Here is a 20,111-nt window from a genome sequence, read left to right as displayed (position 1 = left end):
CACTGCTTGTGGAAAGACAGAACAAGAAGTTAATTTCCCAACAATTTCTGCCTGAGGGCAAACAGAGAGAAGGACTGGATTATATATAAACCCAGGCATCTAACAAAAGGCATTACAAAGTTTAATACCATCCTTTCCAATGATCTTTTTTTTCCCCTCTAACTCTGATCCCATCCAGGTCTTTTGATTGTTTTAAGAATATTAGATAATCCAAAAAGTTACTTGTGATTAGGGACTGGCCTTTGGCCCCTTGCTGCTCCATTCACTCCTCCCCTTTGTTTCAGGGTCTTCATGTCTGGTTTACTAGCTTCTGGCTGTAGCTCATGAGTTGAAGGTAGATTCAAAATGTGTACTGTGTCTTTCTTTTCTTGATATAATATTCATGGAAGGTTTTCCTTCACAGAAAACTTCTCTCTGACTTTATCTGTAGAGTTATTTCCACAGACCCTGGGTGTTTCAGGACAGGCTTAATTTAACATATGTTTTATTTTACCACAATTTTTCTTGTTTAGCTATCTTGTCTATATTCAGCTACAGCTGAAGAACAGGCATTGGGATGTGATAGAAAAATCTTGGAGTTGGGCTTAGCGATTGAGCTCCTCCACCTCCTAATTAAGTCACTTCATGTCCTTGGAGCTCAATTTCCTGATTTTCAAAATGGACAAAATGATGCGGATCTCTCTTGGAAGATAAAATGAGAAAGTGTGTAAATATAGTCTGTGGCAAATACCACGGGCTCAATCAATTATTATTATTATTATCACTTGGAGACTCAAGGGGCACAATTTTACTACATTGTTCTTAGCAGAAATGGCTACCATGTTTTAACTATCACCAACTACAGTAAATAACTTCAATGAAGATTTCCTTAAGCCACAAATATTTCTTGAGCTGTAAACCTACTGTACACGCATTTAGGTTGGTAAATTACATCTCTTCCCTTGCTATCTTACACAGAAAAGGTGTAGGGAATATAAACAGATTAATCAGCAAGGCAGGTGTTAATTGGCTTTTTCACTCAGTATGAGAATTCTAAACAGCTTCCATGTATTATTAAACCAAATTCTTACCTTCCAACTTTGGCTGCTGACTGTAATTGTACCTTTTTTGGTTTAGGAAACTTAACATAAAACAATGCCAAGCATTTTCAAACAGTGACTCAAAAATTAGAGGTTAACCTTTCTTCCTTCAATAAGTTTTTATTGATGGCCAGGAATATCGAAAAGATGATCAAGTTGATTTATTTTCTGCCTCAAGTTGTCCAAACACCCAGGTGAACATATTTATGAGCTTAGCTTTCTATTTTGCTTGCATTCCCAATGAGTTTATAAGAAACTCTTACAAGCTGGGAACCTGATGAATAACTAATCAAGAAAATGCAATGCACAAATGTGGAGGAAGGGTTTATAATTGCACAGTTCCTTACAATGAAGTAAATATTAAATAAAGATGCCTTCCCAGAGATGCCATGGAAACCAATGAAGACTTAGAAGATTGAAGATTTCATCATTTATTCAACATTTATTGAGCATTTACATCATGCAAGGCAGTTAATGGAATAAAATACAGAGAGATTTACTATATATATATATTATACACACACACAGTTTTAGAAAATTCCAGGCATTCCCCATATCAGGGTGATGCAATCACTTTGAACTATGTATTTTTCCCATAGTAAAGTCCATATTTCAAAAAATTTCCATAATGATTAGTTTAGCAACACCCAGTCACTGACAATGCCTACTGCTGATCCATGAGAGATGTAAAGAGAATTGTCTCAGTAATAAAATGATGTTATCAGACTTTAATGGCTTGTGGGGAAAAAATGCAACTGCGTGTTGTTTTGATATTATCTCTGACTATACTCACTTTTAATCTGCTTTTTCTATGTTTAGTATCCAGTCATTTTAAAGTGAAAAAAACCCAAATCAAGGTCTGTAGTGTAACAATAAACCAAACTTTTTGAATATGACTTCTGGAGGCTGTTATTCAGCATTTAAAGGAAATAAATCATGGTGAGGGAATAGTCTGAAATTTTGGAAATTCAAAGGCCAATTTAAGAATTGAGATCGGGTGGGGAAGTTTGAATAGACCACCATTCACCATTCTTCTGGTTATCTCGAAACTCAATTTAAACATTTAAATGAAAAAGAATATGGGAGGGGACACGGGTCAAATCTGTCTTTTTGTTTTTTGTTTTGTAGATATAAAAATTGAACCAAAATATTCCACTGAAAAGACCTTCCTCCCCGGCTTGCGCGGACATCAACCTTAAAAAAGTAATTTTTGAGCGCACTACCAAATATGCTGGTTCCAGAACTTTTACGGAAACTCCTGGTTTTTAGTAAGAACAAAATTATTTTTCTTTTTCTCTCCAAGGACTCAGATAGCTGAAGCGAGGATGGGTCCCCCTCTGATTTCGTCCACGATCCAGCCAATCTGAGGCCGGATGCTAATTAGTTGCGCTCCCTGGATGAACACGCCTCTGTCGCTTGTAGGGCCGGACTACAAAGCCCAGAATGCCTCGCCCCTCCCTGATCAATGAGGGCTTATTTAAATGATCTCTGAGGTCTTGGACCCAGGCCAATCAGCTGTCAGGGCTCATGATAAATCGCAATGCATTATTGATAATAATAATTACTGGGACATGCGCGTTCCGGCCGAAGGGGGGTAAATTTCCCAACTCCAGGAATTTGTGGCGGAGTGGGCAAATAACCGCGGCTCTCCAGGCGCCCCGATGCTCGCACCATGTCGAGGCGTAAGCAGGCGAAACCGCAACACATCAACTCGGAGGAGGACCAGGGCGAGCAGCAACCGCGGCAGCCGGCCCCGGAGTTTGCAGATGCGGCCCCAGCGGCGCCGGCGGCGGGGGAGCCGGGTGAGTGGGGCTGGGGGCGCACGCCCCGGGCGGGCAGTTTCCCGGACGCTCGCGGGACCCTTGAAGGCGCGGGCTTTGGGGAGCCAGCGGCTTCCACCGCAGGTTCTGGAACCGAGATCTGGGGGCTCAGTTCTGAGAAGAGCGGTAGCCTCATTCCCCACCCCCCACCCTCGTTAATTTTACACTTTTACCGCTTTCCCCCTCGTGTAAGTTTCACCCCCAGGTCTATCTCCTCTTATTGTAAAATTGACCCCAGCCTCTTCTCTGTCCCTCTCATTCCTGAAAGGTTCCCTTCTCCTTGTCCTCTGCCCCTCTTAATTGGTTCCACTCCCCTTACTACAAACCTCCCCCCCACTTGTAACTTAGGCTCCCCTCCTCCCTCCTGGCGCCGCTTTTAAAAGAAAGACCCCGGGGGTCCCCACCCTTTCCCTCACCCATTGGGGGCTTTGCTAGGAGGCTGGGGAAGGGGCGCATGCTTGGAAGACCCCCCGGGGGAGGGCGATCTGTTGCACGCGCCCCTCCCGGGCAAAGGGGGGCAGGGGCGCGACCTCTCCCCACCCACAGGAGCCGGGGTGCGGGCCACCCGCGCTGCGGAGGGGATTGGAAGGCCCGAAGAGGTGGACGAGAAGGGCATAATATTTCCCTTTTTAAAAAATTTTTTTTCTGGTTTTCGCTTTTTCTCTCGGGGCTACGCCGCCTGCCGATCTTCGCCCTAACCTTTCGGGGCCTGACCTCCAGCCATCTTTGATTTCCGACTTCCTAAAAATAACCGCAGCGGGCGGGAGAGGTGCGGGCCCCCAGGGGCGGGGGTCGCGGGAGCAAGGCAGCCCCGCTGGGGTGCACCGACCAGGCTTTTTGCGTGGCTTTTCTAGGGCACCCGGCTTTCCAAAAGCGCGCCCCGGGGCCAGAGGGGAGAGGTCGGGCCAGGGCTGGGCGGTCGCGGCCAGGGCGAGCTCCCGGGGCTGACCCGGCCCACGCTTCCGCGCCGCGCGTCTCGAGGGTCGGGAGGAGTCCAGGACCCCCAGCCCTGTCGGGAGCTGCCGAGCAAACGCCTCTCTTCCTAATCATTTAACCGAGGGGCTTTAGGAGTGAGTCGATTTCCCACTATCTTCCCTCCGTCCTGGCCCGCCAAATTGTCGCCTGATAAGTTTTTAGCGTATGCGTGGGGGGAGGGGGCGTCTTTAACCTCCTCTTGGGCCTTGGTCGCTTCCCTCTCCTCGCCGCCTGCTTTCTAATTTCTCACCTAGTGATGGGGATGTGCGCGGCAACCCCAGACCTTCCTTGTGCCACAACTCCGATCGGAAGACGGTCGCTACTTTTTGGCCACCATACCCTTTATTTCGGGGAGGCAATGTAATAAATTTCCCAAACTTCTAAGATACTGTAAATCCTTATCTGCCCCCAAATAACATTTTTCCAGGGCAAATGAAAGAGATCGGCTTGACCGAGGGGGCGGCTATGCGTTTTCGGGCGTCGGATGGTCAGGGCAGCGCGCACCCGAGGTCGGAGGAGGTTGGACTCTCTTTGTGCCTTGGGAGGGGGTTGGGGGGGAGAATGGAGAGGCTTGGTTGCCTGGCCCACCTGGAACAAAAGGGTTAACCCTCCGCCCGCCTGCTTCCTCTGGAGAGGAGGGGCTAGCTCCTGGCTCTGACCCCTCCCCTGGTCCTGCTCTGACCTCCTCTTCCCCCTACCCTCTTCATTTTGGGTGGGCGCACTCAAGTGGGGCCTTTGGTGGTATTTGGCACCTTAGGGGGACCTTGTTACGGGGGGCTTGTTAAATTAATGCTGGCTGGAGTTTGCAGTCAGTTAACCCTAGCGCGTTGGGATCTCCGGCCTAACTGTGCGCTCCCTCCACGATTTGGGAGGGGGAGCTGCTATTGATCGCTCGGGTTGGAGTGGACAGCCGAGTTGCGCGCGGGCGCCCCCTGGAGGCCCAGCCTGGAACCTCGCCCTTTGCTGAGAGGCGGGTCCCCTCGCAGGTACCGGCTCACACCTGATGAGTGGGTCAGGCTGGTCCTGGGGGATGTGGAGCGCTAGGCAGGACCAGGGATGGGCGCCCCTGGGGGACTCTAGTCAGTTGTTTGCGCTATCCCTGGCTGTGCCGGGTATTCTTTACCAAGTCTTTGGAAATCTTGGAAAGAATTCCTTGATACTTGATCCTTGATCCTAGAATGTGTTTCCAGAGCCCCCAGTTGCCACCATGAGACAGAAGATAGTTGTCCCAAGCAGTACATTTCAATGGATGCATTTTGCATTTGAGCAGCCTCTCTGTGTGTTTTTAAAATTTTTGAAAATCCAGTTTAGACTGGTCTTATTTTGCAAAGCCAGTTTGAGACCCACTTGTAAAGAATGCAGTTTTGAGGAAGGAAAATGAAGTCTGGTGATCAATTAGCAGATCAAAAAATCTGCAGGTGGTCGGAGGACTCAGGCCACATATAGGAAAATTAGCATTTTCTCAAAAGAGTTTCAAATGCCTTTTGTGCTAAACTGGATTACAACCTTCAACGATTAAGATTCCCAAATTTCAAATAACTGCCTAACCTCAGTTTCTAAACTGAAGTGACCTACATTGGCAGTAAGGATTCTGGGAATAGGGCACTTGAGAGTTCCTATTTTAATTGAGGGAGAGGAAAATCTTGTTGATAGTAGCATTAGTTAATGTTGCAGGCCGACTTTGTGCTTCTATCCGAGTTTCTGAAAGGGAGAGGGGCTGCAACTTGCCCACGGCTCCTCTTGTTCCGTTGAGAAGAAATTGCACAAGTCAACGATAGTTGGGCCCTTCAAGCGTCTCCCGGCTTCCTCTTGGTGGGGAGCTGGGGAGCCATCTTGGGAGGCAGGAGATAGAGCTAGTGCTTCCTCTTAGAATGAAGTTAGGTTTCTAGGTAAGGTTTTTAGAGTGGGTTGTGCATTCCAGTCTGGTTGTATGACATTCAGCTGTGTAACCTTGAGACTGGCTCAGATTTCCTTGAGCTTTTGGGCTCTTCCTCTGTACCGTGGAGATGAAGTGTCCTGTTGAGGTAGTTCCAACTATAAAAGGAAATGTGTGCTGCAAATATGATCAGTAATTATGTTCAGTTTTTATCATGTGACGGTGGTGCTGAATGACCAGTTGAGATAATTATGCAGTTTTATCTGCAGCCTACTGTGTGCCGGACACTAGGCTAGGGACCTCAAGTACGTTATCTGTAATTCTCATTTTTACTCATTGTAGTGTAAACTGTGGCTTCTGGCTACACTGGCTTGCCCGGGGTTTCCTTATCTTGTCTGATTTGCTCTGAATCCCAGAAGCCCTGTTGATCATGGTTTTGGAGAAGTTGGTTATGGGGTTGGATTTTCTATCCGTTTCTTTGGTGAGGCAGCCATGGTGAAGGTTTGGCTGGTTGAGTTTGATCTCTCCTCCCTTTTAATTTTTGAGATGTGCCTTTGCAGGCTTTAGATTACGAGGTCCTGGGAAGCAAGTTGGAAATAAAGGAGAGCTTGTATTTGGTGTTCTGGGCGTCACTGCCCTGGAAAAGATGATGGGAAGAGAGTTCAAGAAGTTCGTTAACCTGCTGTGCTTTTGATTATTGAAAGAAGCATCTAAACAATTTTAGAAGTCTCTAAATCCAGACAAGAACTGCATCTCTGGTCACTGCCATCCATTCTCCCCCCAAATTTCGAGTATGTCAGGCTTTGTTCTAGGGGGCTCTGGAGAAGGAGGGAACAAAAGCTCCTGCTTGCATGGAGTTTACAGACTGCTTAAAATGTGAGCTTCAGTTGAGGCCAAATGGGACTTATCTCTACAGCATACATAGCAGCTCTCACACACCTTAGTCCCAAAACACTGATTCTTTTACTCCTTTTTTCCCCCCTCTTTTCAACAGTCTCCCTGAATTTTGATCCAAGACCGTTTGGAACAATTTCTTACACCTTAATTAAGTAGAAACTTAATTACAGCTCTCATTTGCCACCTACAAATTGAGTTAAAGGCGTATTCTTAAGTGTTTCTCCCGGATTGCTGAATTCAGATGTAAAATTAAACGGGGGTAAAACGACACCTTCTTCAAACTGGTTCAGGACTTAAGAACATCTCAGTTTCCTTTTGTTTTTTGGGGGTAAGCAATTATCCTGCGGGTGGGGGTAGGGTAGACGATATTATGTGCTTTAGATAATCTACTCATTGTAGTTCTTTTAATATAGGAGTGGGGGGAGAACAGATAAGCCTGAGGGACAATGCTTTTCTCAAGATACACAGGTTTGTTTTTTAAGCATTTTCACCGGCTCCAGAATTTGGCCTCTAGGAGATGAGCCTTTTCTTCCCATACAATAGTAAGAGTATTTTCTATCCATTTGGCAGTGATTGAATCTAAGACCCCTGCTGGGTTTGCTGCATTCTTCCAACTTATTGGATAACTAGATGCTGAGAGATAACATTCCTAAAATTCGGAGTGGGGGTGGGGTGGAAGGATGGAAGGTCTAGTTGCTGTGTGATCCCTCTGAACTTTGCTTTCTCCTTTTGGAAGGGTTAACTTAAACATACCCAGCAATTGTTCATAACAGAGTCCTCTTCCTCTTTGGCAAATACGCTCTCAGTGTTTGCCAGTGGTGGTCTGGATGGAGAAGTACTTTTTACTGCGCCAGCAAACAGAGCTCCTGCTGTTTTAAGACTCAAGTGGGATGTTCCCAGTATTGCTTCGAGGCTGCAGAAGAGGCGAGCCTGTGTATACAGTGAAGGCAAACTGGTATTCAGGTTGTAAATCACTCTTGGGAACTGTGGGATCCTTCTCCGGCAGGGAGCTTAACCTTTTTTGTGCCACAGCCCTCTTCTCAACAGAATGTATTTAATTAAATGCGTAAGATGAAAGACATAGAGATACCAAGGAGATAAATTGCCTTGAGATATAGTTATCAAAAATGAAAATATTTGTGATAGGGTAACATGTGCTTTTTTACGAAGACAATAAATAAGATCTAGCAGTCAGTCCAGTAACCAGAATTTCTGGTAACGCAACTACATTAACACCATATGAAGGTGACGATACACGCGCAGGTTCTGCGAATACCACCCTGGTCTGTGCCCCACGTCCATGATTGAAAGAAATGTTAAATTTTGGTTCAGCTTAGTGAAAATAAGGTTGCCATTTTTTTCCTGTCCAGTTTCATGGACCCTGGTTTAAAGGAAACCTGCTCTAGAAAGCATTTTCAGTGAGGGAATATTGTCCCCAAGGGGGTGAAAATTGTGTTTTTGGGGGAGGGTGGAACAAAATGTTACAGTGGTTTGTGGCCTTCCAAAGGACCACTGTGTGTAAAGTGATATACAACATATTTGTAGTATTAAAATTTCATGGTGGAGGGTGATTAGGAGAAAAATGCTTTAAAAGCCTTCACAGAGGGGTAAAATGGAAAAAAAAAAAAAAGTTTGAGAAACTGCTCCAGAAGGAGCAGTTATAAATTAGGTGACTGACTTTGGTACCCCTCTTAAATAGTACTGAAGAACACAAACCCTGCTCTTGGATTTCTAGCTAGCAGTATGGCACCTTGAGTGAGTTATTTCTCAGCCTCAGTTTCCACATTTGCAAATTGGGAACAAAAATGCTTGTGTATGTGGCTACAAAGATAAATGAGTTAAAGTGTAAGTGCTTCGTTGCTGTTGATAGAGGATGGTTGTAGTTTTTTGCTTTGGCCCTTAAAAAGAGGAACGGGCATTTGTACACGGGCTTTGTAAGAGATTTCCAGAAGTAGAATGACTGAGACGAGGGTGTAACATGCTAGTTAAAAAGAAGCCGCTGAAGTACAAAACTGTATACATGTTAAGCTTTCTCGTCCACCTTGGGCTGGTGCTCCAAGAAGTAGAGAGGGGTTACAGGGTCTTTTATTTCAGAAGTTTCCCGTGTTCACATTTACATCTTTATCCCCAAACACAAAGGGGAGCACATTATATATACATCCTGTCCTCTACCCCTTTTTCCTTCTCTTGAAATAAATCTCGGGTGGTTGTCCTTAGAGCAAGCACACATAATAAGGACCTGCTTATTTTCTTAGGCTGCAAAGTACTCATCTTTGTTCCGGTGCCCTGAATTACTTCATCCGACCCATGCCGGTGGACCAGAGGGCAGGGCATCCATTTTTGTGGAGTCTGTTTGTTAACGTGAGACCTGTATTCTGGTATCACAGAAAGTAAACCCCCTCACAAGGGAACTGCTGGGTGCAAGGAACATTACACTAGAATTAATATGGTGTTGGTGGATGGTGCTCTGAAGACGTTGTATCTCTTTATATGCCGTGTGTATTTACCTCCCGAGAAACTTCATAAAGTTCCATTTCTAAAGTTCTTGATACATAATTGCCAGAATTGCTCTAACACCCCCACAGGCGCCGCCTTTACCTCTTGGGAAAGCATAATAGTAGATACTATCTCAAGGGTTCTGGGAATTGACGAGCGCTTTTAACTTGATTCTTGGAAAGATGATTGTTTTGAGGTATTGGGGCTGGAAGGAAGTACCTACCTGTTGATCTCCACATGGAAGTGGCGGTGGGTAATTTGGTTCTCACTTAAACTCTCCCCATCCCTCAGCACCCCCCCCCGCCCCCCTGGTTTCTGTAAGAGAAAAGACAGTTGTGGTCTCAACAGAAGAAACACGCTACGATAGGAAGTATATGAAGGAAGTGTTCAAAAGGAAGGTCTGGGTCCTGTAAGCTTGGGTTTTGATATTGGTGCAGCAGTTTACCAGTTGACTTGCTTGGGGGAAGTTAATGTCCTTGGTGCCTCCATTTCCCCCTCTATTAAGGGTAATAGTCTCTACCTCCTGGAGTTGTGAATAACATACAAATTTCCACGTGGTACATAGTGAGTGGCCAAAAGTTATCTATGACTAGGTTTTCTTTTTCCCATATTGCTTTGGACGGATCACCACTGCTTGCGTTGGTGGGGCTGATGTCTGATAGGATGGGATTAGTAGTTGCATGCAGGGGGCACCTAGAGGTTCGGGTCAGAACCGCGCGTGGCTATCAGGCTGCTCATCTTCTCATTGTCGGACCCGCTAGCCCCTGCCTTGCACATAGGAGGAGGGGAGCATGGTGAAGTGAGTGAAGCATTGGATGACTGTTGTAGGTCTGACCGTTTTCAGCAGCCCTAGTTGTCCAGCTGCTAATCAGCCGCAGAGGGAGAAACGATGGAGAAACTAATGTTTACGAACACCTTCAGTATCTGCCCTTTCCCCAGACCCTACGAGGATGCCAGGTGCAGAGCAAACTCAACAAAACTCTTAAATTAATCACACCCCTAAACCCAAGCGTCTACCTTATGAGCTTGTTATGATGGTACACATTTACTAGAAGTCCCGAGGGGTAAGCCCATTGTGTCAAACCTGTTACTGACGACTGGCCCTCTTTTCTTTCTCCTGGCCCACCCCGCAACTCACACACACCTTGCAAAACTTCTGACCATTACCCAGTCTGAAATGAGGGAAGATTAAGCCAGTTGATTAAGGCCATGCTACGCAAATGTAAAAGAGTGAGTGTTTGAAAGTCTGTTGAAAACTAGGGGTCTTTCTCAAGAGAAATACTTTGTTTCAAGATCAACCCCTTCCCCAAATTGTTGACTGACTCCTCAGTGTTGAGGAATAGAAATCACCCAGGAAGACATAGAGAGGCAAGATAAAAATAGGTTAGTTTGCTTTAAAAAGTGATCATTTTATTTAAAAAAATGTAAGTGGATCCTTCCTGGCCTTTTCCCCCATGCATTTGCTCGTTTCAAATAGGTCTTTGCTTTAAACAAAAATGGTAACAGGTTACGTGCTGTTCTGTAACCCGCTTCCACCTGACTGCTGTCTCCCTGTCAGGAGAGGTGGAAATTCTGCGTAGTTTTTGCACTGTGGTGAGACCAAATTTGATCTTTTTTTGTGGCTATGAACATGTCTGTAGAACATACCCTTCTTCCTGCATAGATCTTTGTGTACGTGTGCAAGTGTCCGGGGCTTAGATCTGAACACCTGGGGTCTCTGGGCCTGCAGTGTGCCTGTAGGACTTGTCAGGGTGTACACATAAGAGGATAACCAGGAAATGAGAACGATAAAGTAGCCTAGAGATTCTCCCGCCACCAGGACCCAGGTGTCTGGTTAAAGCACTGTCTCAAGACAGGCGTTTTAAGGTATAGACTAGTACTCACCATGAAGGAAATAGGACCCAGTCGCAAATCCACAGAGCAGTCATTTTTTAGGGCTGTAGCTGCTCAGGGTAGGGCTGCTGTTTGATTTTTCTATAACAGCAGTAGAAGCTGCAAATGGAAGGTGAGGAATAAAATCCAGCCTTCCCATCCCTTCCTTGCCTTCTGTCTTTATGTAATGGCTTAACCCTGTGAACGTTCTGGAAGACATTTCTGTAGGTTTTTTTCCTAGTCTAGAAGGGCTAGTCTAGTGAAGTCTTTATCTTAAACACACAATCTTTTCTTTTTTTCTATATATGAAAATATTCCTCAGAATATCTGCCTTTAACAAATGGTATGGGTTTTCCCAGGACTGCCTTCACAAGCTGGCACAAACCAGGTGGCTTAAGGCAAACAGGTTTATTCTCACAGTTCTGGAAGCCAGGCACTTGAGTTTAGGTATGGGCAGGCTTGGTTCCTTCTGCAGGTTCTGGGGCCTCCCTGCCTTCTCGTGACTTCCAGCCATCCTTGGCTTAGAGCCGCTTACCTCCTGTGCCGTCTTCACATAGCCTTATTCTCTGTGGCATCTCCTTTTTCTCTTTAAGGACACCAGGCTTTGGGCTTGGGACTCCCCCTAATTACATTGCCAGTGACCCCCCTCTCCAAAGAGGGTCACACGCACAGGTGCAACGGTTAGGACTGGACATTTGCAGGGGGTGGTTATAATCTGACCCACAACCTACGTGGTTGGTTCATTGAGACTCTGGATGCCTCGTTCCCTTACACAGTCTTCTGTGTTTTGGGACACAGATCATGAAGACCTATGTCATGTGAGTTGTGGTTTTTCCTAAGAAATTGCCCTGTGTCCTCTCTTGGGTGGAGTTCTTAGCTTTTTCTTTCTCGTCGCAGGTGCTCCAATGAGCCACCCAGGGAGTGGTGACGACACGAATGTGGACGGAGCGGTCACAAAGAGGCCTCGGCGGGAGGAGACTCACATCTGTGAGAAATGCTGTGCCGAGTTCTTCAGTTTCTCAGAGTTCTTAGACCACAAGAAAAATTGCACTAAAAATCCACCTGTCCTCATCATGAACGACAGCGAGGGGCCGGTGCCTTCAGAAGACTTCTCCGGGGCTGTGCTGAGCCACCAGCCACACAGTCCCAGCAGGAAGGACGGTCACAGGGAGGATGGTGGCAGCTCAGGGGACACGAAGGAGAAGCCGGGGGCAGAGCCGGTTGTGTACTTGAAGACGGAGGCCGCCCTGCCCCCCGCACCCCAGGACATAAGCTATTTACCCAAAGGCAAAGTGGCCAACACCAACGTCACTCTGCAGGCGCTGCGGGGCACCAAGGTGGCCGTGAACCAGCGGAGCGCGGACGTGCCGCCCGCCCCCCTGCCCGGCGCCAGCAGCATCCCCTGGGTGCTCGAGCAGATCTTGTGCCTGCAGCAGCAGCAGCTCCAGCAGATCCAGCTGACGGAGCAGATCCGCGTTCAGGTGAACATGTGGGCCTCCCACGCCCTCCACTCCGGCGTGGCGGGGGCCGACACCCTGAAGACACTGGGCAGCCACGTGTCCCAGCAGGTTTCGGCGGCCGTGGCTTTGCTCAGCCAGAAAGCGGGAAGCCAAGGTCTGCCTCTGGACACCTTGAAACCAGCCAAGCTACCTCATGCAAACATCCCTTCCGCCGCCAGCTCTGTGTCCCCTGGGCTGACGCCCTTCGCCCTGAAGCCAGATGGGACCCGGGTGCTCCCCAACGTCCTGTCGCGCCTCCCGGGTGCATTGCTACCTCAGGCCCCAGGCTCTGTGCTCTTCCAGAGCCCCTTCTCCACGGTGGCGTTAGACCCGTCCAAGAAAGGGAAAGGGAAGCCACCGAGTGTGTCCCCGGTGGATGTCAAACCCAAGGACGAGGTCCTCCACAAGCACAAGTGTAAGTACTGTAGCAAGGTTTTTGGGACTGATAGCTCCTTGCAGATCCACCTCCGCTCCCACACCGGAGAGAGACCCTTCGTGTGTTCTGTCTGTGGCCACCGGTTCACCACCAAGGGCAACCTCAAGGTGCACTTTCATCGACATCCCCAGGTGAAGGCAAACCCCCAGCTGTTTGCTGAGTTCCACGACAAAATGGCGGCAGGCAATGGCATTCCCTATGCACTCTCTGGTCCTGTCCCCATAGATGAATCCAGCCTCTCTTTAGACAGCAAGCCTGTCCTTGTGACGGGGACCCCCAGTGTAGGGCTACCTCAGAACCTCTCTTCGGGGACTAACCCCAAGGACCTCATGGGGGGCCCACTGCCCAATGACCTGCAGCCTGGGCCTTCTCCAGAAAGTGAGGATGGATCCATCCTATCTGGGGTGGGGCCAAACCATAACTCCCCGAGGGTTGGTGGCTTCCAAGGGAGTGGGACACCCGAGCCAGGGTCAGAGACTCTGAAATTGCAGCAGCTGGTGGAGAACATCGACAAGGCCACCACTGACCCCAACGAATGTCTCATTTGCCACCGTGTCTTAAGCTGCCAAAGCTCCCTCAAAATGCATTACCGCACCCACACCGGGGAGAGACCGTTCCAGTGTAAAATCTGTGGTCGAGCCTTTTCCACCAAAGGCAACCTGAAGACTCACCTCGGGGTCCACCGAACCAACACGTCCACAAAGACACAGCATTCGTGCCCCATCTGCCAGAAGAAGTTTACCAATGCAGTCATGTTACAGCAGCATATCCGGATGCACATGGGCGGTCAGATTCCCAACACACCTCTGCCGGAGAATCCCTGTGACTTTACGGGTCCTGAGCCAATGATGGTCAGTGAAAACGGAAGCGCGAGTGCCGTCTGTCACGATGATGCTGTTGAAAGCATCGATGTAGATGAAGTCTGTTGTCAGGATGCCCCCAGTAGCTCCTCGAAGGTCCCCATGCCTCTTCCCAGCATCCACTCAGCATCACCTACTCTGGGGTTGACCGTGATGGCTTCCCTAGATGCCCCGGGGAAGGCGGGTCCGGCTCCTCTCATCCTGCAGCGGCAGAGCAGCCGAGAAAACGGTTCGGTGGAGAGTGATGGCCTGACCAACGACTCCTCATCCTCGGTGATGGGAGACCAGGAGTATCAGAGCCGAAGTCCAGACGTCCTGGAGACCGCGTCCTTCCAGGCAGTCTCCCCGGCCAATAGCCAAGCAGAGAGCATCAAGTCTAAGTCTCCTGATGCTGGCGGCAAAGCAGACGGCTCCGAGAGCAGCCGCACTGAGATGGAAGGTGATAGAGCTTTGGATTTAACTTATGTCCGTTTTGGGCACAAGGTCGTCCAAAAGGAACCTGGGTGGAACTTGACAAGTGGAGAGAGTGGTATATGTGAACTAGCTCCTCTGTAGGGCCATTAGCCTTTCTATATGCACCTCTGGATAGAGGGGAATAATAACTTCCTCTATCATAGCGACATGCTTTTACTTATGATGGTTCGTGCAGACTGGGTATGGATAGTGTACTTGTTTTTGATTGGGTTTTATTTGTGTTTGAGCCCTGTGGGGACATAGGGGTGATCTTACGTAATCGTTCTGGGAAAGTACTATTTGGGAAAGTGGGCTCTGCTTTTTGGCCAGTGAGATAAGCCATAGTTCTTTGATTCTGAAATCCCACTCCCTAAGGCAGGGTTCACAAATGAATGACTCTTCACGAATGAATGATTCACAAATGAGGGAGAAAAAAAGAGTCTATCCTATTTTAAGTGCACATATAAGTTGTGGGGTGTCTGTTGATGGCATTAATGGTAGAATGGGAGAAGAGTGACGTCGTAGAACCAGGAAGATGGCATTGGGCTGCTTGAAAAGTAACTTCATACAGGAATTTGAATTTTCAGTTTTGCATTACATGTGTTTCCAGGTTTCCTGTAGCTTTATAAAAAGCCAAAATAGTGAAATTCTCGAAGTGTCTGAGTCATTATTCTCTGTGCAGGCAGACAAGTAAAAGGACAGCTCCTTCTGGGATGTGAAGTTCCTAAAAGCCATTTCAGGCTCTGGAACAGTGGGACAGTTGTTCTTAAAGCTCCTTGTTTGGTTTGAAGCATGAATGACTGTGGGATGATAAAGGTCTGGGATTTTTTTTTCTTCTATGCATACCAGGTCGGAGCAGCGTTCCGTCGACATTTATCCGAGCCCAGCCAACCTATGTGAAAGTTGAAGTTCCTGGTGCGTTTGTGGGTCCTGCGACCATGTCCCCAGGTATGACACCTCTGTTAGCGGCCCAGCCCCGCCGTCAGGCCAAGCAGCACGGCTGCACGCGGTGCGGGAAGAACTTCTCCTCCGCCAGTGCTCTTCAGATCCACGAGCGGACGCACACTGGGGAGAAGCCGTTTGTGTGTAACATATGTGGGCGAGCTTTCACCACCAAGGGCAACTTAAAGGTGAGTTTCCTTAGGGTTTCAGCAGGGCTGGGGGCTCGGTGTTAGGGCAGCATCCTTCATCCATGATGAATCCTTCCATTAAGACCAAATGGGGGGGGGGCAAGGAAGGCATAGCTCAAGTGGTAGAGAGCATGCTTAGCATGCATGAGGTCCTGGGTTCAATCCCCAGTACCTCCTCTAAAAATAAATAAATAAACCTAACACCCCCCCGCAAAAAAAAAAAAAAAAGACCAAATGGGGTATTCCATAGTCCTGTCTCACAGCTGGCTCTTGAAATAGTCTTTGAAAAGAAATATTCTTTCTCACAGTAGAACATCTCTGAAGTTGGAGTGCTAACTGCAGTCAGTACCTGTAATTGGTGATTTTCTTCTAATCTTGGTGGCACGTAAAATGATGTATCTTACAAGTCAAGTAATGCTGTCTGGAAACGGGACACGTGCTCTACTTGATGCTCCTGTCTCGTCTCTGAGTGTAAAGTCCATTGTGGGTCGTTTTCCCTCCAGGACTGGGGCACACTGATTTCTTTGAAAACTGATTCAGTAGATGTGTGAAATCAAGTCTGGAAATGGATATTTGTCATGTGATAAATGGATCGCATATGCTGTCAGACTGATGCCCGCGCTGTACGTTGGTTTTTGTTTTCCTGTCCTGCTAGGTTGAAATAAATACCCTGAGTTAAACATAGATAATGCAGTACCACTGGCACTAGAGGGAAAAAGCCTCCAGGTTGTGAGCCGTTCTTTAACACCGAGCAGCTGGATCCTTCCAGGGAATGTTCTATATTTAATATGATATATTCCATCTAAGATTTTAGCTGGGAGATGGGAAGCTCTCCCGGGTGGGAACTGGGGACCCAGGTTTTCCTGTTGACCCTGCCTCTCTGGTGTGTGCAGGGCGTGCTTGTCTGGAACTCTTTTCTCTACCTCTCCTGTGAGTAGACTAGTTGAATTCTTCGTAGTTAGAATAAAGGTTGAAACTTTATCTTAAAGTTGACCTAGAAGACAACGCATGAATTTAGAAATTAAAAAAAATACTCTTTAAAGGACACAGATGAACCCGTACACCAAGAGACAGACTCACAGACATAGAAAACAAACTGAGGGTTACCAGAGGGGGAAGGGATGAGGAGCGATAAATTGGAAGTTCGAGATTTGCAGATACTAAGTGTTACGTATAAAATATATGAACAACAAGGTCCTTCTGTATAGCACAGGGAACTGTATTCAATACCTTGTAATAGCCTATAATGAAAAAAATATGAAAAGGGGTATACATATGTATAACTGAATCACCATGCTGTACACCAGAAATTAACACATTATAAATCGACTCTACCTCAGTTTAAACAAAAAACTTAAATAACCTATATTATTTTAGTTTTTAGTCTAACTGGCAAAAATGTCAGGGGAAGAATATAAATTACTTAATCTCTAATCTCAATTTCCCAAAATATAAAGCTTACATTAGTTCGCAGGCCCTGGGATTAACTTGGGGAAGGTTTGAACCTGCCGTTGCTTTGAGTGTTCCACATTTTGCCTGGAACATCTTAACAGCTACTTAGAGCGATTGAGAGCAAGGTCACTTCTGAGCCCCAATGGGATGGTAACTACTAACTTCTAAGGATGTCAGGGAAGGTGAAATAATAATGCTTGAAACCCAGGACCTACCACATTGTTCAACTCTGAAAAGAAGCTGAAAGGGATTTGAAAACTCGAAACAGCCAGACCAGGTAAATAATTGCAGAAGAAGAGGCCAGGCTGGAAAAGCAGTAGGCGGTAGGATCTCCTTCTTCATTGGAAGGAAGAGTCCTCGCCTTGTCTGCCGCCCTGGATGAAAGAACATGCACTCCCCGTGGCTTTGTGTAGCCTTCCCCACAAGGCTTGTTTTTCTCGGCAGCAATGATGATTGTCATTGACACACTGTGTATTGAAGGATGTCGGCTCCATCAGAGCCCCGGGGTCTCTTGTTTAAAAATTATTTTTTAACTCAAGTTTTTATTCAAGCAATTGTAGATTCATACAAAAGGAGAAGTCATACAGAGATGCTTACACACACTTTGCTCATTTCTCCCAGTGGCAGAATTTTGCACAACTACAGAATAAATAATAACCAGGATGTTGGTAGTGACGCAACCTACTGGTCTTAGAGATTTTCCCATTTTGCCGTGCTCAGTACTTGTATGTAGTCTGTACCATTTATTACCTGTGTAGGTGTGTGTGTTCACAGATTGTGACCCTAGCACTTGAAACAACACTGCTGGGTAGTAGCTGTTCATTTATGTGCACAGGTGAACAGTGGGGTGGGGACACATTGGAGTGTGCATTCCCCACCTCAGTTCCTCTTTCTTGCCTCTAGGCGGGAATTTGGGCCCATTGTTGCTAGATGATCTGATTTTTCTTTTTTTTCTTCTCCAAGAGAATAAGTATCTGGATTTTTTTTAACATATGAAGTCTAATTTTTAAGCATAAGTTATACTAAAATGCTGTTTTAGTCGACACGAATTCACCTCGTTGTTTGTGGTTTTGTTCAACCAAATTCACATGCAGACCTTAACTGTGGTTTGCCAACAGGCAATCAGATCTGTTTTAGTGGAAACCTTTCTTCTGTCCCTCCATCCGTAGGTCCATTATATGACGCACGGGGCCAACAATAGCTCGGCCCGCCGGGGGCGGAAGCTGGCCATCGAGAACACCATGGCTCTGTTAGGGACAGACGGGAAGAGGGTCCCCGAGATGTTTCCCAAGGAAATCCTGGCCCCTTCGGTGAACGTGGACCCTGGCGTGTGGAATCAGTACACCACCATGCTCAACGGCGGCCTGGCCATGAAGACCAACGAGATCTCCGTGATCCAGACCGGTGGCGTCTCTCCGCTCCCGGTGTCCCTGGGGGCCGGCTCCGTGGTGAGTAACACCGCGCTCTCCAAGATGGGTGGCTCCCAGGCCGCCGTCAGTGCAGATGCGGAGAAGCCAGGAGCTGTGGACAGCGTTCCCAAACACCAGTTCCCTCACTTCCTGGAGGAAAACAAGATCGCGGTCAGCTAAGCTAAAGAAGAACGCACGTCGATGGAGAAATGCAGACCAGTGACCTCTCTAGACCTGTCTGTACCTTTTCTGGTTTTTTGTTTTTTAAAGAACCCATCTCCTCCTGTTTTGTTTTGTTTTTTTAACTGATGTGCAAATAATGTTTACAGTGGTGACCACAACCTCAGGCAAGTCCTACAATCACGATATTGCTATGCTGCTTTGCAAAAACAGAAACAAACAAAAAGAAAAATCGAAAAAAAAATTCATACTAAAACAAATACAGACTAGTATTTTTTTTTTTAATTTTGGAAAGAAGCGGGTCTTGCAAAGTAGTTTTGTTACTTGCGACAAACTATACATAAAACCTTTGTACAACCTAGAGTAACTATTTCCAAAGACTGTCACCTGTTTCAAGTTGGAAACTGTTAAACCACCATGAAAAAGACAACGGTTTAGCCTGTTTGGGGGGTGGGGCGGGTGGAGGGCACTGTATACTTCGGTGACTGTATGCGGGTAAATGGACAAGGTCTGCTGTCTAATTAGGGACCTGTTTTGTATTCTCCCAACCCTGCACCCATCTTTTTTTTTTTTTTTCCTTTTTTGAATGTACTTTTTTTTTTTTTTAAACCAAGGTTGTAGAATTCCAAAATGTTTTCAGCCTTGGAACCTTAAGTAGGATGCCTTCAGATGGACTGCTTTGAGTCCTTAGAGAGTCAACGTGTTGCTGCTTATTTAAGTACAGTTCAGTTAGAGCCCCAAGAGTGCCAACATCCCCCCTGAGCTTTCCAGATGCCTTCTTCCTAAAATCAGGAGAGGTGAACACCTGTGCGGGGATCTCAGGTGACTTGATCAAGTTCGCCAGTGCCTACTCTGTCAAAGAGCTGGGTGTTCATTCTTGAAACAAACCCATGGAAGGGCGTGTTTTCTTATTATTTGCTTATAACTTCTTATGCTAATTTTTACCAAAATTTCTTTGATTGCAACTCATGCCAAGTAATTATGAAGTTTGTTTTTGTCCCCCTTTGGAGTATTGATTGCATGAAGGCTACCAAGTTGGAGCAGGCAAGTCCTGGATGTGAAAGCTTTAATTTATCTACCTCATTTATTTGTTACTTTTGTAGCTAGAGTCTCTGTTTCCCTATTTGATGACCGCTGAAGTGTTCCTAGGCCCTGTCTTAAAACCTAAGAGTTGATGTATTGGTGGGAGCAGCTGGACATTCAAGGTGTTTTTTGTGATTTCTTTTTTTTTTTTTTTTCCCTCAATCCCCTTTTTGCATCTGTCAGATGGAGCAGACCACGGAGCGTTAGTCTTAACGATTTAACCAGGAAGGAGAGAGGCCCACGTGTCTGGGTGGAGAAGTCTTTGCCCCTCTATGTGGAAAAGTGGGTGGACTGCTATCAAAAGTTTGTCTCTTGGTAATTGCACCTGACTTTAGGATCCAAAAAAAAAAAAATTTTTTTTTTTTTTTTTGCCAAGTTGTGCCTTTCCTTCTGGAATTGTAAGTGAACACAATACTAGAACCTGTTTACACTGTGAAGCGGATATTGTTACAGAAAACACACCAGAGGCTTTCTCACTTGTCAAGCTAATAATGCCTTGTGAATGTATGATCTACGGAGAAACCCCTGTAGTTTTACCTGCTGATGCTGTCTGTCTGTTGGAGAATAAATTTTGGATGGTTCTTTTTTTCCCCA

General features: G+C 46.7%; 1 protein-coding gene across 2 annotated transcripts; it reads left to right on the top strand.

Annotated features, from left to right (window-relative positions):
- Nucleotides 1-2,585: 2,585 nt before the first annotated feature.
- SALL4 (spalt like transcription factor 4) lies at nt 2,586-20,111 on the top strand. Of its 2 annotated transcripts, none has more exons than XM_032461388.1 (4): nt 2,586-2,881; nt 11,913-12,929; nt 15,113-15,393; nt 18,015-20,111. In XM_032461388.1, exons 1-4 carry the CDS (start codon nt 2,752-2,754, stop codon nt 18,432-18,434), a joined length of 1,848 nt encoding a protein of 615 aa, XP_032317279.1. In that variant the 5' UTR covers nt 2,586-2,751; the 3' UTR covers nt 18,435-20,111. The 2 variants fall into 2 exon arrangements, with proteins under 2 accessions (XP_032317279.1, XP_032317278.1); XM_032461387.1 differs by having other exon boundaries at nt 2,698-2,881; nt 11,913-14,249.

The sequence above is a fragment of the Camelus ferus genome, chromosome 19, assembly GCF_009834535.1.
Source record: "Camelus ferus isolate YT-003-E chromosome 19, BCGSAC_Cfer_1.0, whole genome shotgun sequence".
Taxonomy (NCBI): domain Eukaryota; kingdom Metazoa; phylum Chordata; class Mammalia; order Artiodactyla; family Camelidae; genus Camelus; species Camelus ferus.
Note: the sequence above shows the minus strand (reverse complement) of the source record. Positions and strands in the feature narration are given on the sequence as shown.

Bases quoted from the DNA above. Each gene is read 5' to 3' on its own strand.
- SALL4 (XM_032461387.1), top strand. From the start codon at position 2,752: ATGTCGAGGCGTAAGCAGGCGAAACCGCAACACATCAACTCGGAGGAG. The intron at 14,250-15,112 runs GTGATAGAGCTT...TATGCATACCAG, and splicing joins CAGCCGCACTGAGATGGAAG to GTCGGAGCAGCGTTCCGTCG. The intron at 15,394-18,014 runs GTGAGTTTCCTT...CTCCATCCGTAG, and splicing joins CCACCAAGGGCAACTTAAAG to GTCCATTATATGACGCACGG.